This window comes from Musca vetustissima, unplaced genomic scaffold (assembly GCF_032173495.1).
Source record: "Musca vetustissima isolate MV318-11 ecotype Yass unplaced genomic scaffold, APGP_CSIRO_Mvet_v1 utg8222, whole genome shotgun sequence".
NCBI lineage: Eukaryota > Metazoa > Arthropoda > Insecta > Diptera > Muscidae > Musca > Musca vetustissima.
The window spans coordinates 174,138-197,048 of NW_026887855.1; the positions used below are offsets into that span (position 1 = coordinate 174,138).

Below are 22,911 nucleotides of genomic sequence, written 5' to 3' on the forward strand. Positions count from 1 at the left end.
TTATATGAGGAAATTTAATTAAATGAATAGGAATTTCGTTAACTTGTCATATTAAATGAATTATTTTTATTAATGTATATAAATAATAAAAAATGAAAAAAGCAATTCTGCATTTGCTATTTGGAAGTATGTACATACACAATTATGTATTTACTGTAGGAGGATCCATGTCCGACATAATATAGTTATTCTGTATATCTGCAAAAACCAAAAGAAGAAGATGACTCTGGACTTGGCAAATTAAATGAATTATTTTTAATGTATATAAATAATCAAAAAAGTAATTCTGCGTTTGCTATTTGGAAGTACATATATATAATTATGCATTTACTGTAGGAGGATCCATGTCCGACATAATATAGTTATTCTGTATACCTGCAAAAACCAAAAGATGACTCTGGACTCCACACGTGTTTACGCCAAATAAATCATTATTTTTACATGGACGTGATGGTATGGTATGGACATCACTTATATCGACGCGAAATGTGTAGAACGAAATACCATTGTTTTCATGACTCAGACCATGACTCCATTTCAGAAGCAATCAAAATCTGATTTCGCGTTTTTCTTGAAAGTGAAAAAATGAAACACATTTAAACCTTAGTTATGTTAAATAATCATAATTATTCTATTATTTTTAAAGTTCCATTCTGATAATTTCTTGTTATATTAGTGCCTTAAACCCAGTGTCATAAAATATCTGTCGATTTAATTAATACAATGGTCATCATTTAAAAGATATATAATTATTTTACATGTTGTAATGAATCAACCACCCGCAGGGTAGCGTTAAAAGAAGCAGATAAAACATATTTTACAAGGCACATTTAATTTTGTTTTATTTGTTGTTTCAGAAGCCTACATAGAAAATCCAATAAATAAGTACGATATTAGACGAGAACCTAAGCCTAAAAAATATTCATGTTTGGTGAAAACATAGTCTAGAGTATTAAAAGCCTATGATTTACATACATAGGTTATTAAATATAACATTATTTACACTTAAATTAGTACTAGGTATTGAAACTAAAAATCGGGATCGTAATCTCGTGGGTAACGCGACCTGCCATTTTGATTGTTGTACGTATACATCTGATGGGCATCGGCAAACGCATCAGGATACTGGAACTGATGGCCATACATTTGCTGTTGATGTTGTAAACTAGCAGAATATTGGGAATGAGGCTGGTGCTTCAGAGACCGCTGCAGTGAATCTCCTTTGTGCGAGTAATTATTCTGGGAGTCGTAATAATAGTCACCATGGCGTGTTGAACGCCAACTGTCATAAATATTAGAGCCACTACTGTCGTGCAGGGAATTTGTGAAACGCTATTTTGGGGAATACCAACCAGATTATTGTTATTTGTCGCTGAGATGTAACATTATGAACATACCTTGGGTTTTATTGGCTGCTTTGTGTCATTCCAGGCATCATCTATATTATAGAAGTCGTCGACGCCATAATTGTCCACTCCTCCCATATGATTGATCTTTAAGTCGTTGATCATGTCATTAGTTAAGGGAATTGGTGCCTTCTTGGCTCTCTTCTGACGATTGAGGAGCTATATGGTAAGGAAATGTATTGATTGTGTATTTAAGGGTCCCAGTGGTATATACGAGTTAGTGTAAAACTTACCACAGTCACGCCAAATATAACAACGAATGCCAGAGAGCCAACTCCAATAACGATTACGACAATGGCCCATTGTGGTATCAATAAATCTTCTTCAGCGAATTCCACATTAGATGTTTGGGATTTAGGTATAACTATAAGTAAAGATGAAGGTAATCCATTATATATCGATTATATATATATATATATATATATATGTATTCCATACCTGAAAAATCGGTGGCAACAGGATCTATGACATATTTTCCCATCACAAACGATTGTTTGACTAGTTTCTCTCCTTTAGATTCGGAGTCCTCATTTCCATCGTTGTCTGTTTCATTTTCGGTTTCTGGTGGCACAATTGCCTGCGGCATTAAAGCGTCATGGAAAAGTTGCTTGATTTCCAGAGTATTTACGTCTTCTGTTATATTTGCCAGTTCCACATAATAGTCTACCAAAACGCTTCCTTTGCTAAAGCTGTCAATGCGAACCTTTTTGTACCACTTACTTAGCTGGGGAGCCGTGGAGTACACCTCATTTAACTGTTGGAATAATAAATTGAGATTTATCGAATGTACTGAATTCCCTGTTTATTCCCATACTTACTTGTGCTTCCACATCTCGGGCAAGTGTTTTCCATTCGACGGTATTATGATCCAATAATTCAGGTTTCCAGGAAACTCCATTAATAATTTTTATGGTAGCCGCTAAATCACAGTCCGTTGTACAAAAACCGGGTTTAGTTGGTTTTGGTGTGGTGGTCGTCGTCGTGGTTGTAGTTGTTGTCGTAGTCGTAGTTGTTGTTGATGACAGGATATCACTTAGGTCGACCGTTGCAGTTCTAGCCTGTTCCAAAAGTTTTTCTATCGAAATTGGTGTGGTTGAAGGAGTTGGCCATCCTGTAAACTCGGTTGTAGCCCGAGTTGGTGGACCTTTCTTAATAACGATAGCTGGTGAATTGGATCCGTCACTGGTGTCGGTAGACTTCGGTGTAGTTAATCTATGAGCGCCTAAACGTTTATGGAATCCTTTGGGAAAAACGACTTTAAGACCACCTCCTGAGGCACTTTCTGTCGAAGTAGTGGCCTTTTCGGTTGTAGTCGTTGTACTGGTACCACTTGCAGTGGATTGTGATGTTTCGCTGCTAGTATTATTAATTTTAAAGTCGGGAGGTAGCAAAGAGGCAACCTCTTTAAATTCAATCTTTTTCAATATATCACCAGTTGCTCCATTTGTTGTTTCCGTTGGCTTAAAATCTTTTGGTAACAACATGGATATGTCAATGGGCTCAGGGTCAGTTTTTACATTAGGTTTCTTTGTTGTTCTAAGCTTATAACCCGGAGGCAAGAATTTAGAAATGTCCTCCTCTCCGACATCTTTATAATTTTGGTTCAGTTTATTTCCTTTCGTAGTGGGGGTTTCTGGTATTGCTGATACTGTTGTAGATTCTGCCAAGTTGTAACCTGGAGGTAAAAATTTAGATATATCATCTACCAATGCTATGTCTGGCTTTGGAGTCGATGAAGTCGGTTTATAATCCTTTGGAAGCAGCTTTTCCAGATTATCCTCGAATGTAATTTTACTGAGAATGTCGTCCAAACTATTAGTCGTCTTTTCCGTTGTCGTTGATAATTTATATCCCTTTGGCAGTAAGCCTGCTAGTGAAATATCTTGCACTGCAACTCCCGTATTCTTAAATGATCTACTTATAGTGGAGTTGCGCGCCGGCTTTTTGGTCTCTTCTAGTTCTTTGACATTTATTTCTGTTGTCGTAGTAATTTTGCGATCCTTGTATGGTATTTTTGCTTTATTATAACCCGGTGGAATCAAACTAGATAGTTCGTCCATTTCGGTCTCATCGAAATGATGAACCTTGACCTTCGGTGCAGATGTTGTTTTCGGTTGGAATTTGCGAATGTTGGGTGCAAATTTCGAGACCGCTGTCGATGTTGTCGCTTGGGTTGAAACGTCCATTTGGCTAATAATGGGGTACTTTCCAGCCAAGAGACCACTTGATAGCTCCGACTGGACGCGATCTAATTTGTCAATGATGCTTTCCGTGGAAGATGACAATTGCGTTGACGATGAGTTTTCTGATGACTGCTCAATACGAACGGTGGTAGCTGGTTCGGATTCCTCACTGCCATTGGGTTGTTCAGAAAAGCTGTCCTGATCTTTTTTGTTGGCTTTTGCTTTGGCATTTCGCTCTAACTCGGATAGTGATTTCTTAGACTCCTCCTGCTGAATAGCCGGGAAGGGCAAGAATCGGGCACCGTTGATGCTGCGGCTTGTCTGAATGGAAGCAACGACGACGTAACCTTCGGTGGCGTTGTTCTCTGAATTTTCCTTTTGGGTTGGAGGCGTAGGTGTTGTTGTAGCTTCATTATCGCCAGCGCTTATTTCTTCAGAAGCGGGTGAAGACTTGTTGTCCGTAAATATAGCATCCTCCTCCATTGCGATTGTAGTAGTCCTTGGTGTAACAGGTGGTATTATGAGAGTTGTTCCGTTAACAATTGTTTTACTTGTAACCACTGTAATTATTTCCCTAATCTCGATATCGGGTTCTTCTGTGCTTGCTGGTGTTGTTGTACTTGTTGTCATTTGAGCTTCTCCGCTATTCAAGTTCTGCGGCTCGTTGTATCCTTCGGCGCTTTCTTCTACGGTTTCGTCATATTCCTCTTGATCGTATTCAGCACTAGTTTCATTCAATTGACCTTCGCCTATAGATTCGGTTGTTATCGCTAACTCTTCCGTGGTGGGTGCGACCTTTTCTTCGTCTGGCATAGGCGTACTTTCTGTAGTTGTAGTTGTTGTAACAGACATATCAACAGTAAGAGGAGATGTTGTTGTAGTAAGTGGAATCACAGTGGCCTGAATTTCGTCCTCATCAAGCTCGTGGTATTCTTCTTCAGACTCGGATGACTTTACTGTTGTATTCTCAACCAGCTCTGTCGAATCAATGAGAGTAGTATTCTCTTCATTGCTATCATCGCCATCTTCTTGGCTTTGTCCGTATTCTTCGGAATAATTTTTGTCATAATCTTCATCGGACTCTGCTGGGCCTTCATGTCCTGATGTATTTTCAGTGGCATTTGTATTAGAAAAATCTCTCACCGCGTCGGTTTTTGAAGTATCTGCACTGGAAGACTTAATGTTCGGATTTGCTTCAGCTTCATGCAACTGCAATTTCTCAAAAACGGGTTCCTTGACCTCGTCAGTTGTCGATTTATTATTTTCAGACACATCTTCTTCGTCCTCGTAGCTCGCACTTTCATTTTCTTTACGGGTGAACTGTGTTTGCGGCAATGCCGGCCTAAAAGGCGTCGAAGATGGAGAGATCTGCTGTTTTAGGATTTGGCTTTTCAGCGGTATTTTAACCCGTCCAGGCTTAGGCGGCGCATAAGGTTTCTGTATTTTGGAACTTTGTATTGGTTCATTTACTTCGCGACTAATAAAGGCTGGCCTTCGACTAGTGAACTTGTTTTGCGAAACCCTACTAAGTTCAGGGTTGTTAGAGCGCAAACTACTCGGCGACGGTGACGCTTTAAAAGCATTTCTGTTAGAGCCGAATCTGTTGTATCGTTTTGTGGTAGTGCCCTCAGTCGATGTAGTCGGCGTACTCGGAGTATTGGACTGAAAACGTGTCCTTGTATTGCGGAATGGCGATTTTTGTGGTAATGCCGGGCCAACTGGACTGTCTGAACTATGCGGTTGTGCGACAGCAGGACGATTGCGATTCACGCTAGGTTGAAACCCTCCACCGCCGAATGGACGAGCTGCTGAACTGCCGAAACCTGTCGACGGCAAACGATTAGAAGCTTGCTTATCACCCTGAAATTTAAAATTTGTCATATTAACGAACAGATTTGTTTTGTGGAAGTATTAAAATACAAACGAAAATAGATTGGATTGGTATTGATCTTGATACTTTTGACAAAGGTTTAATTACAGGAAATGCTGATGTTGATTTAAAATGTTCACTTGTTTGTTCGCTTCTTGATTGTCTTTTTACGTTTGTTCCTATTGTTAGGAAAAAACTTAAGTACTTTGGAGAACCTTGGATGGATTCTAGTGAGGGATTTAGCTTTTTTTGGCGTTCAAACTGACCAATCTCAAATAAGCTGACAAATCTATTGCAAATACAGAAATAAGGCTAAATAAATTATACGCAAAAGGAGGAGACTCCATTTCGCTGGGGTTTTTGGAATATGGACACAACTATGGACCCAAAAGTTCTTGATGTTTGGGGAATGACAGTGATAATACCAATATTGATGTTAATGATATTAACGATTACTTTGCGAATACTTGTAATACTAATACTGACGTGTTTTTGAATGTTGATGAATTCCATTATTTGGATTCGTCATTTTCGTTGTGTTGTGTAGATGAAGGAGAGGTAATGGAGACAATGGATAAAGTGAAGTCTAACTCTGTTGGAATCGATGGCATACCTATATATTTTATCTAACTTATATTTCCTTACATCTCTGATATAATTTTAAACCTTTTCAACTCTATTTTAACATCTTCTGTTTTCCCATCTGCTTGGAAGGCTGTTCGTGTGGTGCCCTTTCCCAAATCAATTTGATCGACTTTATAAAAAATAATGGAAAATGCTTACGGCATGTGTAAACCAGGTAAATGAATGCCAATATGTCTAATGCTTTCAATTCTATCGATCACATACACCTTGTAAGTAAGTTAAGAGATGAATTTATGATCTGGTTGCAAATTAACTAATGGTCAACTCATCTAAGACTAAGGCTATATCATTTTGTTATAATAATCTTGTTTAGCCTTCTTTTAAAAATTTCTTGAACCAGATTAGAATAGATTTTTTACATCAGCATTATAGTCTCGGTAATTATTGACTTTAGAAGTCACATTGACGCTTTCTTCGTGTGGAGCATGTTACGCAGGATCTATGGGTAAGAATGTATACCTTCCTCACCGAATAAAATTAATGCCAGCTAATTCTCTTTTACTATCTTAGGGTTTGTACGGACTTGAGGCCTATTCGGGTACATTCAGTATAAATATTGATAAATTAAAACGTATTGTGAATACTATTATACGTTTTGTATACAATTTTTGACGCGATAGTCATACCTCTGCCTATGTTATTGGTTTCCTTTGATGTTCTTTGGAAATGTATTTGATTTTTTATAATCTTATTAAGAATTGTATACCTTGCGTCTTTAAACGTTTATTTCAGTTTTCACATTCAATCAGGAATCCTCAGATTTATATTTCTAGGATTTGGAAAAATATATATTCTCGGTCAGTCTTGGTAAGAGTTTGTCGTTTTTGGATTTTTTGATATTAGAATTGCTCGTTTTTTCTCATAGCAATAATGTTTTCGTCTGAAAATGATAGAGTATTTTCAGGAATTACTCGAATAGCAAGTTGTATATAACTTTATTACGTTATTACTTAACCAGTCGGATTGTGCTACCACTCATTGGACTGTTCTTCTTATCATTCCAATTTTTTTTCTTTTTTATTGGCTGGAAGCCATTATATTTGAACTACTGTTAATAATTTTATTTTAAAATTATAAGAAAACTAAAATTTATTGTTCATAAGGGTATGTTTGCTAATAAATCCACAAAGGAAGCGTGGTCAATTTTAAATAAAAATGGTTTGTGTACTGATGACTAAGTCGGGAATGTTGATGTTGAGGTTCTGAATTCAGCTTTTGTTTTTGTATCCGTAGATGTTTTTGATGTTTCTTGTATTCCTGTTGATGCTTTTGATGGTTTTTCCTTCCGTGCAATTGATTATGCTGAGGTTGTTGAAGCTTTCAATAAAATCAAGTCCACGGCAGTTGGATATGATGGATTTCAGCTAAAGTTTCTAAAGCTTGTGTTTCCCCTTGTTGGTCATTTTTTGTTACACGTTGTCAATTCTATGTTAACAATGTCTGTGTTTCCAGAGATGTGGAAAATTGCAAAGATAGTGCCTATTCAAAAAAAGAATGGTGATTCTAGTGAATATAGGCGTATGTCATGAAAGATCAAATGTTAGTTTATATTGGCGAAAATTCTCTTTTACATGAGAGCCAGTATGGATTTAGGAGTAATCGCGGCACAGCATCTCTTCTTGTTGGATTGACTGACAATATAAGGAAGACTGTTGGTGCGGGAGGTTGTTGTGTGTTGTTGTCAGTAGACTTAGAGAAAGCCTTTGACAAAATTAATCATGCTAATTTAATCAGAAAATTGCATCGTTTGTTCAATTTTTCGTCCTCAGCTTGTAAACTTATCTCGTCGTATTTGTTCGGAAGGAAGCAGTATGTTTGTTGTAAGAATGTTGTTTCTGCAATGATCCCTGTGAGTAGTGGTGTACCTCAGGGGTCTGTGCTTGGGCCTCTATTGTTTGTTATGTATGTTAATAATTTGCTAAGTTGTATTAGTAGTAGAAGCTGCATGTCTTTTGCATTTGCTGATGACTTGCAGATTTTGTTTAAAGGAGAACATGTGTTTTTAGTTGTTTTGCAGTCCTCTATACATTTAATGTGGACGTTACTTACAATATTAATGTGTAAGTAACGTGGTTATCTACAAACGGACTCTCAATTAATACACGAAAGAGTAAAGCTATGTTTTTTTGGAACTTGCAAGAGAATTCAGTAAATGTTTCCATTTATAATAATTCTATAAATGTTGTAAGCTCTATGAAATGTCTTAGTTTGTTTCTTGATAGTGGTTTGGTGTTTGACGTGCATGTTAATTCATTGGTGTCCAAGGAAAACTTTATTTTAAGAAAGTTGTACTCTTTGGATATGGCTCCACCTAAGAGCATTAGAATTCAATTGGCCCATGCATTGATTATGCCAAATTTTTTGTATTGTATTGAGATTTTTTTGGGGTTGTTGTGGATATGTTTTACGTAAAATTAAACTCTTGTTCCATAGGGTTATGCGATATGTATATTGTCTTAAACGTCGTGATCACATTTCTCCTTACGTTAAAATGTTCCTCGGTTGTACCTTTGAAAGTTTTGTGAGTTTGAGGTCAATGTTGTTATTCTACAAGGTATTTAAGTTGCAGACTCCTTCCTCTGTAGTTGATTTGTTTATGTTTTCTAGATCTGTTAGAAACATACAAATACTTGTTCCTCGTTTGTGTCCTTTATTGGAAAAAGCCTTTTTTGTGTGAATTTCTAGAATTTTCAACACCTTACCGCCCTTCTTAAAACATTTAGCTCTTCCTTAAAATGTTATCGAACACATTTATAAGATTACTTTAACCTCAATTCCTCTTAAAATTCATGGGTTTTGTTTAATTTTTTGTGTTTTTATTGCATAACTGATTTCAACATTTAAATAATTATAGCTATAAAAAATTATATTTCTTTTATATTGATGATTGTTATATAATAAGATATTTAAACCTGTAAATTGTAATTAGTGATTGAGAGTAGATATAATATTGTAGTCCATGGCCCTATGTGCTAGGTCGCTACATCAAATAATCTAATTATAATAATAAAAATGTTTTTGAAGTACAATGGTTCTGAACCCCTACAACTAAATATACGTTAATATATTATTAAGATAATACGTTGTTAGTTTTAAGCTTTTGGATTAGTCTATATTTTGTTGTCTTTTTGAATCGCTCTAGGCCCTTTGTGCTAGATTCTCGTTTATGAAATAAATTGAATTGAATTGAAAATTAATATAGTTACATAGTTTTTTACACTAATTTGGCCACGAAACACAGAAAAAAAATTGTAACCATTTGATAAAAATATTCAAAAATCCAATTAAAATTTGATTGATTTTTCGCCGATAAAAATAATGTTCATATTTACAATCGCCGATAAAAAAATTGTAATCCCATTCGAAAATATTTTGATAAAGCAATTCTCATATATACTAAAAATTTTGTTGAATTTTATTTTGTTAAATAAAATACCTTGTTTATCAAATTATTATTATTAAAATTTTCAGTATTTTAACGGCTTTAAACTAAATGTGTAGCTAAATGTGTCTATACCGAATAAAAACTTATATTTGTTATCCATCTTTTACAATCTATTCAACAAAGTACTTTGTAATAACGTAATAAAAAATAATATGGCATATTACAAAAAAATTATTAAAAATTGTCCAACAAATTTAATAATTTTTTTGGTCAAACTCGTTTGTTGATGGTTTTTTTGTGAATTGTTGGTTTTTGATAAACATTTCCGACTACGTTTGAAATATGTTATCGACATCTTTTTGTCGAACGCTGATGAAGCTTTTAATCAAAAATTTCGGGGTGGCTTTTTTTTCTGTGAAGGCTTTGTATTATATATGAATCTTTAATAAATAAATAAACGTAGCTACATGATGTGGCAACCTTCTGTTCTACCCTCATCTATGTAATAATCTTGACTATAAATTAGTATTCGGCAAATAAATATACAATTTGGAAATACACATTTAATACAATGCCATTCCGGGGCATGTGGTTTTGGACCCCAAGTAAGACGGAGTTGACTAGAGGTTTCAACGAAATATCAAAAAACAAATTATTTCGCCATTCTTGAGAAAAATGCTCTGGTTTCATGCGAAATATGCATGTTATTTCAATATTATTTGCGAAAACGAATGGCAGTCAACAATAGTTCCAATGTTGAAATTATTGTTTTTTCCTCTTCGTTTTCATTCGAACAAAAACGAAAATATTCCCACGTCCCACGTTGTTGAGTACATGGTATTAATGCTGCTGTGTGTGTTGGCATTTGTGTATCTTTGCCACTACTCCACATTTGTTTCGCACTATTTTTTTTCTCTTACTTTGGTGGCGGAGGAGGCGGGGTCATTGCTGACGGCAGTGTGGAACTTTGAATCTTTTAATTCAATTGGTGGTTTCAATACAGAAACCAAAAATCAGTTCATTGTAATTCCAACAAATTTCATGGAGTTAATACAGGGCAAACAAATACACGCTTGATGATGAAATCAATGATGGGAGTGACATTGCATATATGCAAAAGATAGAAAAAAAAAAATCACAACACGACAGGTTGAGGCAGGCGAAGGGTCAAATTGATTTGGGTGCATTTTTATGAAATATTGGCAAACAAGCAGAATTTGGAGCTTGCTCTTATATTGTTCCAAATTATGGACAAGGTTACGACGTTGCGAAGTAATTGTAATAATATTATATAGCTGCGAAGAATTATAAAAGTGAATAAAATACTTACCACGGGCTCATTGTATTGCTGAGCAAATTGTGCTTGCTGATGGGGGATATTAGCTCTTTGGGGTACAAAACTGCTACTGGGTTTGAATGACTTCGTACGCACTGACGATGTACTGCCCGTTGCAGGTGCTCCAAACGGCCTAGGCGAAATGTCGTAGTAATCATTGTTGCGATTATTCTAAAATAAATGTAAAACCTCGTTATTCGACAAGCATCTACAATTAGCATAAACGATTCCAAAACAAGTTATAATGTGTGTGTGATGGTTAAAGATACGTTATTACTAATTTGTAGCACATTTGTGCCAATTTTGGACTAGGACATATTTAACACTTAATTATATCAAGGCCACTACTTTGAAATCATAGAAAGGTCAGTTCACTTAATAGTTCTGTTATCGTAATAAAAATCTGATTTCATGGTCAATAGATAAAGGATTTTTTTAAATACAGAAATAAATCTATTATTAAATCTATATGGTGTGAATAATAACAGTTATATACGATGCCTGGGTGCTTGGAGAAATTAACTTCTGATTAAAGTCATTTTAATATTAACATTTAAGTTAAGTCGATAAATTAGCTGGTGTGTGAAGTATGTTTTATATGGCTACATAACAACTAATCTTATCAACATATCATGGTACAATTATAAGAAGGTAGGTAACTGCAAGAAAATATCTTTCTTCATTGAATAACTCGCAATTCCCTGCATTTTCATATGTGTTACACATATAAGTGGCAATGGCTCAATTATAGGAAAGATGTGGAAGCGATAGAAATATAAATTTAATAGATTTTCATTCATATATTTTTTTCAAATTTTATTTTGAGGATTCGAAAATATTTCCTTTTTAAAATAAATATAATTTGTTTATAATTTGTTTGTTTGTTTAAATTTTTCTGTCAAATAAAGAATCTACTAATTTTACAAGTTTTGCAACTTTTTTACTCAAAACCGTTCTTTATTAAAAAAGTACTGGAACAGTCCATATGTTTTGTTTACATTTTTTGACACTTCGCCGATCTTATATAGGCCTTTCCGTATACCATGCCATTATAAAATATATTTTTAACACTTACCGAATATTGAGGGTTATTAAATGACGAGAAAGCTGGAGATGTTAGTGGCTGACTCTGTGGCTTAGCTTCATTGCCAATGAATAAAATTTGTTCCTGATATGAACCCGGTTGACCTGGGCCACTTCTATATTGTCTCCCGTTTTGATAGTGAGAAGATGGTACAAATCGGTTTTGAGTATTTGAGCTGGCCAAATAGTATTCTGAAATTAAAAAAGAAAATGTTTTTATTCGTAAATAATGAAATACTACAGACATTTTATTATTAAATGTTCTATCAATAAGAAAAAACACGGCTCTTTTGTTTCCTCTTAATAATCGGAAAAGCAGTCTATAAATTAGAGGTATTTTGCTGATGTTCGTTTTTTACTACATCTACATCTTTCTTATATGTTCCCAATAGTGTAAACGTGCAACTTGCTTGTTTGTACATATACATTAAGAATATCACTGCAGCAATGAAATATTTTCCATGTAGCCAATGTGCATTCACGGCTTTGCATTTTTTTATATTTTAGTTAATGTAATATTGCCAATCGTGTTAAATGATGGTGTACTGAAAAAATAGGAACAATTAGAGCGTCTTAGCAAATGCTTAACTGGTGGTATACACGCAAGTAGATGTTGCTTATTATCAGCAAACATTCGATATGCAAAAGCTACACCCTATACAAATACATTTTTGTGAACGGATCCATTTTTGTTGTTGAAAAGTCTTAAGAATATCAAAACATTTTATTGTTGCTGAATGTGGTTGTTATTTCTTGGCCGATTGAAATAAATTCCTTTCATGCTGTAACAGCATTTAGTGCAATCGTCTACCTACATCAACTGAAAATAACACAGCCGACTTTTACAAATCTGTCACAACTTGTTTGCTGCAGACGAAAAAATAAAACAGCAAAAGCTGTTATTTCCGAATTGCCTTTTTCCTTATTTAGACAAATCCAGAAGTACAACATTACATCGACACACACACATTAACTGTTTAATGGTCTGCAAGGAACATAAAGTTGTAAGGTTATGCGGCACCCGTTAAGCGTATTTAAAGCTTTTTTTGCCTTATGTTGTAAGGAACTGGTTATCAACTCAAGGACAACTAGTGAAGCGGCAATTGCCCTGTTTTCATCATTATACATGAGTTTGTAATGTCCACCGCCTTGAGATTATATTTTATGCAGTTGGAGTGTTTTCGAGATGCGTAATTTAATTCATAAAATCTGGAAAAGAGTAACTGACCACTGACTGAAAACTTTTGTAAATATTTAGTTTTGTTCTATATTATTTTTATAGCGGAAATATGTTCGTAGGTTAAGGATTTTTTAGTTGTTAAGCCACAATTTATTTATTGTGTTCTCAGTTTTCTTTGTTTAAGAGGGCAGATGACTAATTGCTCAATAATGTGTTTCCCAAAGAGAGCGTTTTTTATATATTGCCAAAGGTAATGTTCATATCTCAAAAAAGCTATATTTTGTAACTTTTTTAGGGACTTATTTAATTTTTAATTTGGGGAGTTGTTTCATTATGGAAAAACTCGCTAAATTCAAATTCCCCACCTATTTTCACATTAAAATTTTGCACATGAATAAATATAGCCCATAAGAACGTATATTCAGTAGATTAGAATGATTATATTTAGTTGACCTTGGCTGTGCTCCGACGAGGTACGATTTGTACGTGCGTCAACGAAAATAAAAAATGTTTTTTTTTTCATATGTGATTAACATTATATAGAAATGTGTGATTTGTTTGTTCGAGGGCACGTTGCATGGGCTTTACTTTCACACTTCCATAAAATTATAGCAGTCTGCATTGCAAGCTTCCGCTTTTGCATTAGGCATATTGGGCTATTTGGCTTTGGGAATGTCGTATGTTGATAACTTGTAGTTATACTCAGTTAATGCGAAGTTGCATCTGCAAATTAAATGAAATTTTATCAATTCTATTTTATCAGAGGACATTTCTCTTCTCTCTAGAAACAGTAATTTTCAAAGCAGATTTTTATTACTTAAAAATAATAATATCCCTTACAGGCAAAACTCAAATAAATATTATATTTTGATTATTTAAAATCTGTTTTCAAATTACGCTTTGAAACTATTTTTGTTAGTTGATAGAAATTAAAAATCTTATTTGTCATAGATGTCATATGTGTTTATGTCTCAAATTGAAAGAAAAATTATGTAACTCCTAGTTAATAAATTCTCTGATTGATAATAGGAGTGTTTCTGTTCCATGACTGGATTGCCCACATTCCAGCACTACTGCTGCTGCCAGCAGCAGCTATCAACAGAATCGCATTCGTCGCCCATACATACATACAGACATAGTTTATACTATAGACTGATCTCTTTGTTACCCATTCAGCAGCTTGTTGTTTTTTTTATTTTGTTGTCTCCAAACTGGTTTGAAATGAATGCATAAATCTCTCGTTTGGCGGATGAAATTTCAATGAAGTGATCGCTTACTTAAGTTTATATTTTTAATGCTTGAATTTGTCTTTTTTCCAGAGACACCAATGTTTCATGTTAGCTTTGGTTTTGTTTTTTTTCTCTCCAGCGTCAATTTCTGCCTGGCGTGATGTAATTTTCGTTCGTATTATGTAGTCAGCGTGGATTTTGAAATGGCCTTTAATTTCTTTGAACTTCCTCTGGGATTTCATTATAATTAATAACATAAATAACAATAATGATGAGCATGCCATCATTAGAGCCAATGTTGATGGTCGTTATTGAAATATTTGTTAAAGCTAATGACATAATAGGCGGAAAGATCCTATGTTCAGGTGGATGAATGCATGTTTTGGAATTTTCATACTTTTTCCAATCAATAAAATACTTAAAATACATGCTCTATCCCAGAACATGGAGCAATTTTCAATTATTCGATTTACTGAGTACGTGAACGAGCCAATGACGTATGATTGAATGCCGCGTAAAGACAATTAACCATTAAATGTCACCATTCTACTGCAACGGCTCTCTGCAGTTGACAAAGCAAAACAATAAATGTAAAGGGGGCTTACGTACAAATATGTGTATAGATGACATTTGCTGTTGTCGCACAAAAACAAAACGCAACAAGTGTTTCATTCGATGTTATGATGTTCATGGCAAATAAATTGTCAATTTGCTAATTGTGGTGTTAAGTGGATGGAAGCGCTTTTTTAGTTTTGCTTTCGTCATGTTAACAGGCGAAGGCGATAATGATAATGCTACGACGACCGGGTATAAAAACCTGAAGCGGTTACATTTTCATTTTCAACCTTTGTTCATTTTACCATAACGAACAGTTATCGTTGTTACCGTTAAGCTATGCCATTAGATTAGAATCGTTAGTTAATTGAGGAGAACTTGAAAAATGGCTTGGATGTTTGCCTCTTTTTTTGTTTGTTTGGAATCAACCAGCTGTTGTTGTGTCTGTTGCATTTGTTGTACAAAACAAACATTGCTCCAAATATCCAATGATCTGACCAGAAAGGGAAAAGTAAAATAAGGATTTTAGAAAAAATAAAACTGAACTAACTTAGCTGATTTGTTCCTTCTAATTGTTGTGGTGTTATCGGAGCATTGGTCGCTCATTCACTTATCACTAATAAGATAGCAAACATTAGTTTGTTTATGTCCCTCAATTCAATTAATAATCTTATTATTGCCATTAAATTACATAATTAAAAATTTTCTTTTTTGTCACCGATTTCATAGAAGGGCCGCCGACCGAGCAGTCTTGTATTCGACAATAACTTTCATTTAATTGGTTTCACTTGACATTGCTTTTGCGCTTAACTTTCAGTTTTCTCTGTTGTAATTGGCGTTGGGTGTTTTATTTTCACAACGGACAATGTCACATGATACAACAACAAGCTAGGCAAGACCACGGCTGTAATTACATTGTTTTAGTTATACGCATTATGACATATTTCCTAACCACTGAAAGAAAGTGAATAGTTAATGTAAAATTACAGGCAACATAAAATACAATATAGTTTATTAAAAAATATATCAATGGTTTTCTATAGTCCTCATATCATATAAATTAAATAATATATTTTTTTATGAAAACAAAGTTATAAAATTTGTTTTTCTTTTTCTTATTATTTATTTAAATCTTTATTATTGGAAAATATAAGCATTAAAACAGAATTAAATTTTTTTAAATTAAAAAAAGTTGGAAATGCGAACAAAACTTAAGCACTCCCTAATTTAAAGTACAGAAACTATTAAAATGAAGAAGAACTTCTATCGAATTGTTGAAGAAACCACTCCTTAACCATTGTTAGCGTAAGTTTTGGATCGTTATCTCCCTTGGAATGTCAATCTAAGAGGCATCTCTTCCTCAGGATAAGAAAGAATCACGTTTGTTAACTCACTGTTCTTTAAAAGAACGCAAAAAAATGAGAATACCACTGCAAATGAATTTCTCCAAATTATCATTTTATTATTGTATCTTGTTCTATACTCTAGCTTTAAGCTAATAACCAATTTAATTGAAAAATAGTCATTTATTAATAAAATATTTAAGTTTTAAAATCCATTTTTTCTACGAATACCCTTATATCATCTAAATCCTTTAAATTGGGCTTAGATTCGTCATTGTACATACATTGTACATGTACCAGTTAAGATAGACGTTGACGAATTCAAGTCTTTTTTTTAAGAAATATAAGTTTTCCTGGTCGTTTACTGTATAACCCACCCTTTAAAACTTTTCTGTGTATCTTTATTTGACTAATTTTGAAATGTAGACGGCTCCAAATTTGACTAGAGGATGCAGTGGAATCATTTGAGATTATCCTTTTAATTCCAATAGCTATTCAGATCGCCATATTTTGCGTGGCTTCCCCCAATACGAGTAGAAGAATTGCGAATAGTTTTCAAAAACATGTTAATTAGCCGAGAAATTATTGATCTGTTATTGGATGAATATATCGCATTTCCGATTTAAATTTTTCAGCATTTTAAAAAAATCGTTTTAATGCTGAATTCTTTATGTTTGTATTTTTCAATAATTAAGATATAAATAATAAGACATATAAAAACAATTTGTATAACTTTGTTTCCATAAAAAATATGATTTATAGATTCTAACGATTCTAACTTTAATAGATCAATATGAAATACCCTTAGTTTCTTTCTTTAATACACTTATACATGGTACCATGTCCAATAAGTTTTAAAATTACGATGGGCTTTAATTACATTGGGACTTGACTGGCAAGAGAGGGTCAATTAAATTTATACTAAAACATATTTAGAAATCAAAACAAAACCAAAAACATTTCGCTTTCAACATGTTTTTCATTTTCAACTCAAATGGCTAACAACAGGTGTCTAAATTTATGTAAGCTCCTACTATTGGCGCGCAATAATGCTAAATACTAGCACAAAGCACCTAGCAAACGGCTTGGTTATTTTTGTTTTTGTATTATTTCTTAACAACCCCCACTGGCTTATTTCTTTCTGAGTTCCAGAAGCCAACTTGCTCGAATTGCAAATGCTATGTCCAAATCGAGTTAGTCTAACAGCAGCAAGTCGGTGCTGTTGAAAACAAGAAAAACTCGTTGGAAAATTTGTTTATTTACAATTTTATTGCAAACGCCATTCCAACAGCTCCGTTTATAGTCCAATACATTACGCTGGCTGTGCTTGTTGTTGGTTGGACTAAAACGACATTATAGACGTACACCAACACATGCCGACACAGATACATCCAGTCTCGCATCTCAAGAGATACGTACTGCACCCGAAGCTGTGGTGGTGGCGGTCTAGTGTTATGCTCTAGAAAAAGCATGTCTGTTTTCAGATATTCGCAACAAAAAACAAACGCAAACTCACATTATTACTAAAAGATTTTTTTTTTTGCTTGAATAAGAGGTTGTTTTTGTCGTTTTCCCTGAACAACACTGGTCTATTAAATATTATTCTTTTTTTTTTTCTTTGGTGATTAGATGGAAAAGAAACTACTTTCGGTTAGATTGTACGTACATTGTTAGTGCAGGAATAAGTAACGACAACTTGAATCTAATGCAAAAGACTCGACCACTGACAGCATTTTTTTGCAGTGAGGAAATGTAAATTAAAACGACATTAAGTTAGGGTGGGGGCAATGTATACCCATTAAATCCTTTATACAATCACATATAGGGCGTCATTTTTTAATCCAATTGATTTGTATATCTTCCACCATACTGTGGTACAGGGTATTATGACTTTGTGCATATATTTGTAATAATATTATTTTCAATAATGGTTATTTTTAATTTTTTGACTATCGAAAATCGTAACAAAACAACAACTTCCTAGCAGTAACAGAAAATTCCCAAGGATTGTTTTCATTAAAAATGCAAAACAAACCATAAAGAAATTTTTAAAAGAAATAATTTAATTAAATGAGGAGAAGGATTTATACAGCACATTGAATTATATTTAAATTTTGTGTCCATTCCTAAAAAAAGTTTCAAATAACTCATATTGTATTTTATTTCAAAGCTGTGAACGGGAACACGTGTTCTACGCGAGCATCGTTGTTGGTACACAAATCATATTTGATACTAGTCCTATCATTTCTTCAAATAGTTTTGACTCAAGAGCACCCTGAGATAAATTAAAGTTGCTCCAAAAATTATTCGATTTTATTCTCTCCATTTCACACATTTATTATTTTTTTTCATTCCTTCTAAAACTTAAATTCGCTTGCTCAAATGATTTGCAATAATAATATTATCTCCTGCTCAAAATCATATACCAAGTTCATTAATTATATCGAATACATAATCCCCTGATCCCCAAACCAAAAAAAATCGATCCCCATTTGCACACAAAAATCCCCAAATTGGGGGAAAATCCCCTAAACTGGCAACACTGCAAACATAAACTGAAAACCATATTACAGCATTCAGAGACAAATTTTTAAGGATCTTGGAAAGAAATATTATTATAATCATTTTTCCGATATTTAACTTATTAAAAAAAAACTTGTAAAAATACATCAAATAGACAAAACAACCTGTTAGATATGTTTATATGTAAATATGACATTACACAAGACTACAGTTTTTTTAATTTGTCAAGTAATTTACAAGCTGTAGGTAAAATCCATGGTACATATACACGGTAACTGTTAAACTACACCGAATCCAACTTAACAACAAGCACCAAGGTGTATGCATCAGATACAACAACAAATATTTTACAAAAACAACATTGTTGTTATAGAAATTAAATTGTCATGCTGACAATAAGTTTTTGACAAAAATAAACAAAAACAATTATTAATTTATTTTTGTCAAGAACTATTCTTTTAGGAATAATTAATGAATTTGTGTATTCTTGGGTTATTGGCGGTTTTTAGGTGAATGAAAAAGAAAGTTTAAGACCTCGTCGCGATTAATTTTAAGTTTCCCACATGCAGCCCATGGCTCCTTGTGATGTTGTTTATTGTATGTCCTTTAATTTCAATCCCCGCCCAAAGACTAAATCATGGAAATTGTGTTAACCGTATAAAATCATTCTATTGGCGAATTTAACCTCCGCCGAGGATTGTGACAAGCACCAAGGGGCCGATTCCAATATAGGCTAACATAATCTCCACGATTTCATGAGTAGATTTCCGCACATAACATAAAATATGTGGACCAATCGGCGAACGGGAATATAACTCATTTAAGCATAGGTTTCCTTTCCGTCCGCCTTTATGAATGTATTTTCTTTAATTTTTATTATTAAAAAAATACTACATTTAAAGACCATTGTTGAAATCGAAATGTAATATTGAAAATGTTTTTGAAAATTTACTTTACAAACAACAAGGAAAAAAGTTTGAAACCATATGATTATCACTTACACCTTATTAAATTCGCCTTGACAAGCACATAGAAACATGTTATTGTTTTTTTGACATGTTGAAAAATGAAATTTCAATAAATATATTTATTTTCAAAATGTAATATTTTAATTTTTATTTCACTGTTAAAATATATCCTATCACCTGAGCTTTACAGTTTTCTTGTATAATTCTACCGCGATAAAAGGTTCGTTAAAATATATTATTTACATTAGGCAATTTTACTTGCGGTGAAATTTTAATTTAAAAAAAAAAACTTTTCAACTGAGGAACTCGATTTAAGAACTCATAGTAATTGTTTCATGAAATCATAGACGAGAGGTTTCTCGACTATTTGAAATTACAGATTCAAATGTCATATTTCCCACAAAATAGTGCTTAATTTTTTTCTTTTGTGTTAAGCGACAAACGATGGCCAAAATAATCAAAAGTCTTGGCCGACAACTTGCTTATTTGTTAGCCAGCAGCTAAAACAAATAAATTTGAAGAAACCATTTGGCTTTTCTGCAATAAGTATCGTTGGAAACCTGCAGTTGACCTCATCTAGCCTGGAGAAGAATTGATGCTATTGAAGCATACTCCATAATTATTACACTTTACAGTTTTAATCATAGCCAACAAGTAATGATTTGCAGCGTCTGCTACTTCTCCTGGATGATGTTCGTTTGCCCAAAAGTCCAGTAAGGGAGAGCGAGTTGTGTTATAGATATATATAGTGTCTGTATATATATAGTGTCTTCGGATATTGGTGTTATATATATATATATATAGTGTATTCGGATATTGGTGTTAAAAAAAATTAAATACATATACCCTTTTAAAACGTTCCAAAATTATATTAGAGAAACCCTTAAATATCTCTAATTATCTAAAATATAAAAATCTTCACTTTCTTCTGCATTTCTCAGATTGTTTGTGAAAGATTCACTGCGTGTGCAATTTTACATTTCGATATTAAACATTCATTATAACCAAATGTGAAACCTTAGTTTATCTCCCTATACCTCATCCAACCTTGAACTACAACTGAAGAAATGTGTTTAAGCTTGGTGCCAACTAAATTCTCGATTTTAATTTAGCCACTTCATAGTTACGGAATTTCAAAATACCCGGATTTATAAGCAATCAACACGTTGTCGTTGTATTGTTAGTGTGATTATGTTCTTGCTGTATTTCCGAATAAACTGAACAAAATTTAATACAAACATGTGTGACTAAACTGGAGGTTCTTCTGAAAAAGAATCAGACAAGATTCCATATAAAAATGAAATACAAAAATACACTTATCAAGATTGTTGTTGTAATTAAACAAGTGTAAAAGCCACTCACCTTGTGCGTTTACGCCAATACCCATCATTGTGGTCGTCAACATCATCAGCATGAACCCCAGCGACGGCAGCGTTATAGCCGCTACACATATATTCACATAACGAAAAAGCCACCGCCAACAACAAACGGAGCTGCGTTGTTGGATCGGTGGCTTTTTTGTAGCCGGCAAAGTCATTATTAATATTTAACAACGAAGATTTCAACTCTTTAAAACAACGAAATAGAAAAAGAAGAAAACAAGAAGAAGAGAAGGGTAAAAATAAATAAGACAAGTTTTAGTCAACACTTTTTTTGTTTTTATTCACTCGGAATGCATTGTTTGGTGGTGTGCTGCGGCTGCAGTTTCATGTGGGGTTATGACAAATGCCAAAAATTTGCTAACAGTCGGCAGAATCAGCAATTTCGGCAGCAGCAACCACAACAGCACTAACAAATTTGAATGAGTGAAAACTTTTAACTGGTAACGACGCTATGGATATAAATTTTTTTTTTCTTTATAGCTCGATAAGTTTTTGACGAATGTGTCCGATGATTCACGGCGACAAAGATGTGTTTTTGTTATTGTTTAAATTTTTGGGATACAATTGACACCGTTACTTTTTATTGGACATTTATTGTTCATTGAATAAAACCTGTTTGTTTGTATTATTTGCGGGCTATTCTTTATTCGCGTATGGGCGTTTTGCCATTTTGTTTTCTTTGCGTTTGTTTCGTGAAACACACACATTTTTTAATCATATTCCAGTTCATTTTGTAATTCACCTTGAGCGGGACAAAGCCGTTGTTGGTATACACACATACGTGTCTGTGTGTTTAGTTTATTTGGTATGTTTAGCATGTATTGGTATCAGACATTTATTATTTCATCCACTTGAAGTTGCTCTTTAAGTCTGGTTTCTCTTTTTTCACAGTTGTTGCCGATGTTGTGATTTTGTTATTAGACGGTCATGCACAGCCAGCGATAGATATCAATAAAAGATATACACATCCACTGTTTTGCTGAACTTCTCAAATAATATCCGAATGCTAACAAATCGAACTAACGACCGATCGACCGACCGACCGAAACGCAGACATGCTACAATCCATATTTTTGTGATCTTAAAATAATTTGCGCTGTTTCTTTTTCAATTTAATTCTTTATTTCGTTATTTATTTCACCGTCTCCACTTGTTGCTGTTGTTGTGTAGTGGTTTTCTTTGAGATCAAATACCAGTTGTCTGGCTCTGCGCGTTAAAGGTCACGCGTTGGCTTTTGCTATTTTATTCGTTATTAACGACTTGTTGATGTTGTTGTTATAAAATATAAGCAAACAGACATAACTACAGACATTACAGTTGGCTGTATGTACATATATACCCAATTAAATGTTAATTGTAAATGTAGTTATTAAGAATGAAAGAAATAAAAAAAACATCGATATTTGTCATTTAAGTTGAGACACCGACCCTACCTAGCAATATCTTGAGTCAGCCCGACTTGCTGGTTTGAACAAATCTGGTTTTGATTTCAAGACGGAAGACGGAATATGTAGAATGAGAAGGGTGACTAAGAACAGACATTTGCATTGCTCATTTGTGCTGTGCGGTGTGGTTGAGATACGATTTGCCTTGAATCAACTTGAAAGTTTTTTTGCCTTGAATCCATTTTATAAGTTAGATATGTTTTGAAATGAAAAGCCTTTATTTTTCATTGGATCCTATACCGTGTCAATGTTCATAACAGTACAATGAAATTGGAGATATACCCAGAACACCTAGTTGTATACCAGTACCTGTATAAACATCCAATACCATGTACACAAATATATATATATATATATATATATTTAATAAATATATTT

At 33.7% G+C, this 22,911-nt stretch overlaps 1 protein-coding gene across 1 annotated transcript; it reads right to left on the reverse strand.

The window, feature by feature from the left end:
- Nucleotides 1–987: 987 nt before the first annotated feature.
- LOC133335624 (mucin-2) lies at nt 988–21,096 on the reverse strand. The gene is made up of 9 exons (XM_061543933.1): nt 21,069–21,096; nt 11,901–12,100; nt 10,820–10,996; nt 4,234–5,449; nt 2,225–4,185; nt 1,845–2,160; nt 1,640–1,770; nt 1,398–1,565; nt 988–1,332 (listed from the first exon to the last, which is right to left on the reverse strand). Exons 1-9 carry the CDS (start codon nt 21,094–21,096, stop codon nt 1,030–1,032), a joined length of 4,500 nt encoding a protein of 1,499 aa, XP_061399917.1. The 3' UTR covers nt 988–1,029.
- Nucleotides 21,097–22,911: the final 1,815 nt, after the last annotated feature.

Bases quoted from the DNA above. Each gene is read 5' to 3' on its own strand.
- LOC133335624 (XM_061543933.1), bottom strand. From the start codon at position 21,096: ATGATGGGTATTGGCGTAAACGCACAAG. The intron at 12,101-21,068 runs GTGAGTGGCTTT...TTTTAATTTCAG, and splicing joins TATTGGCGTAAACGCACAAG to AATACTATTTGGCCAGCTCA. The intron at 1,771-1,844 runs GTATGGAATACA...CTTTACTTATAG, and splicing joins TGTTGCCACCGATTTTTCAG to TTATACCTAAATCCCAAACA.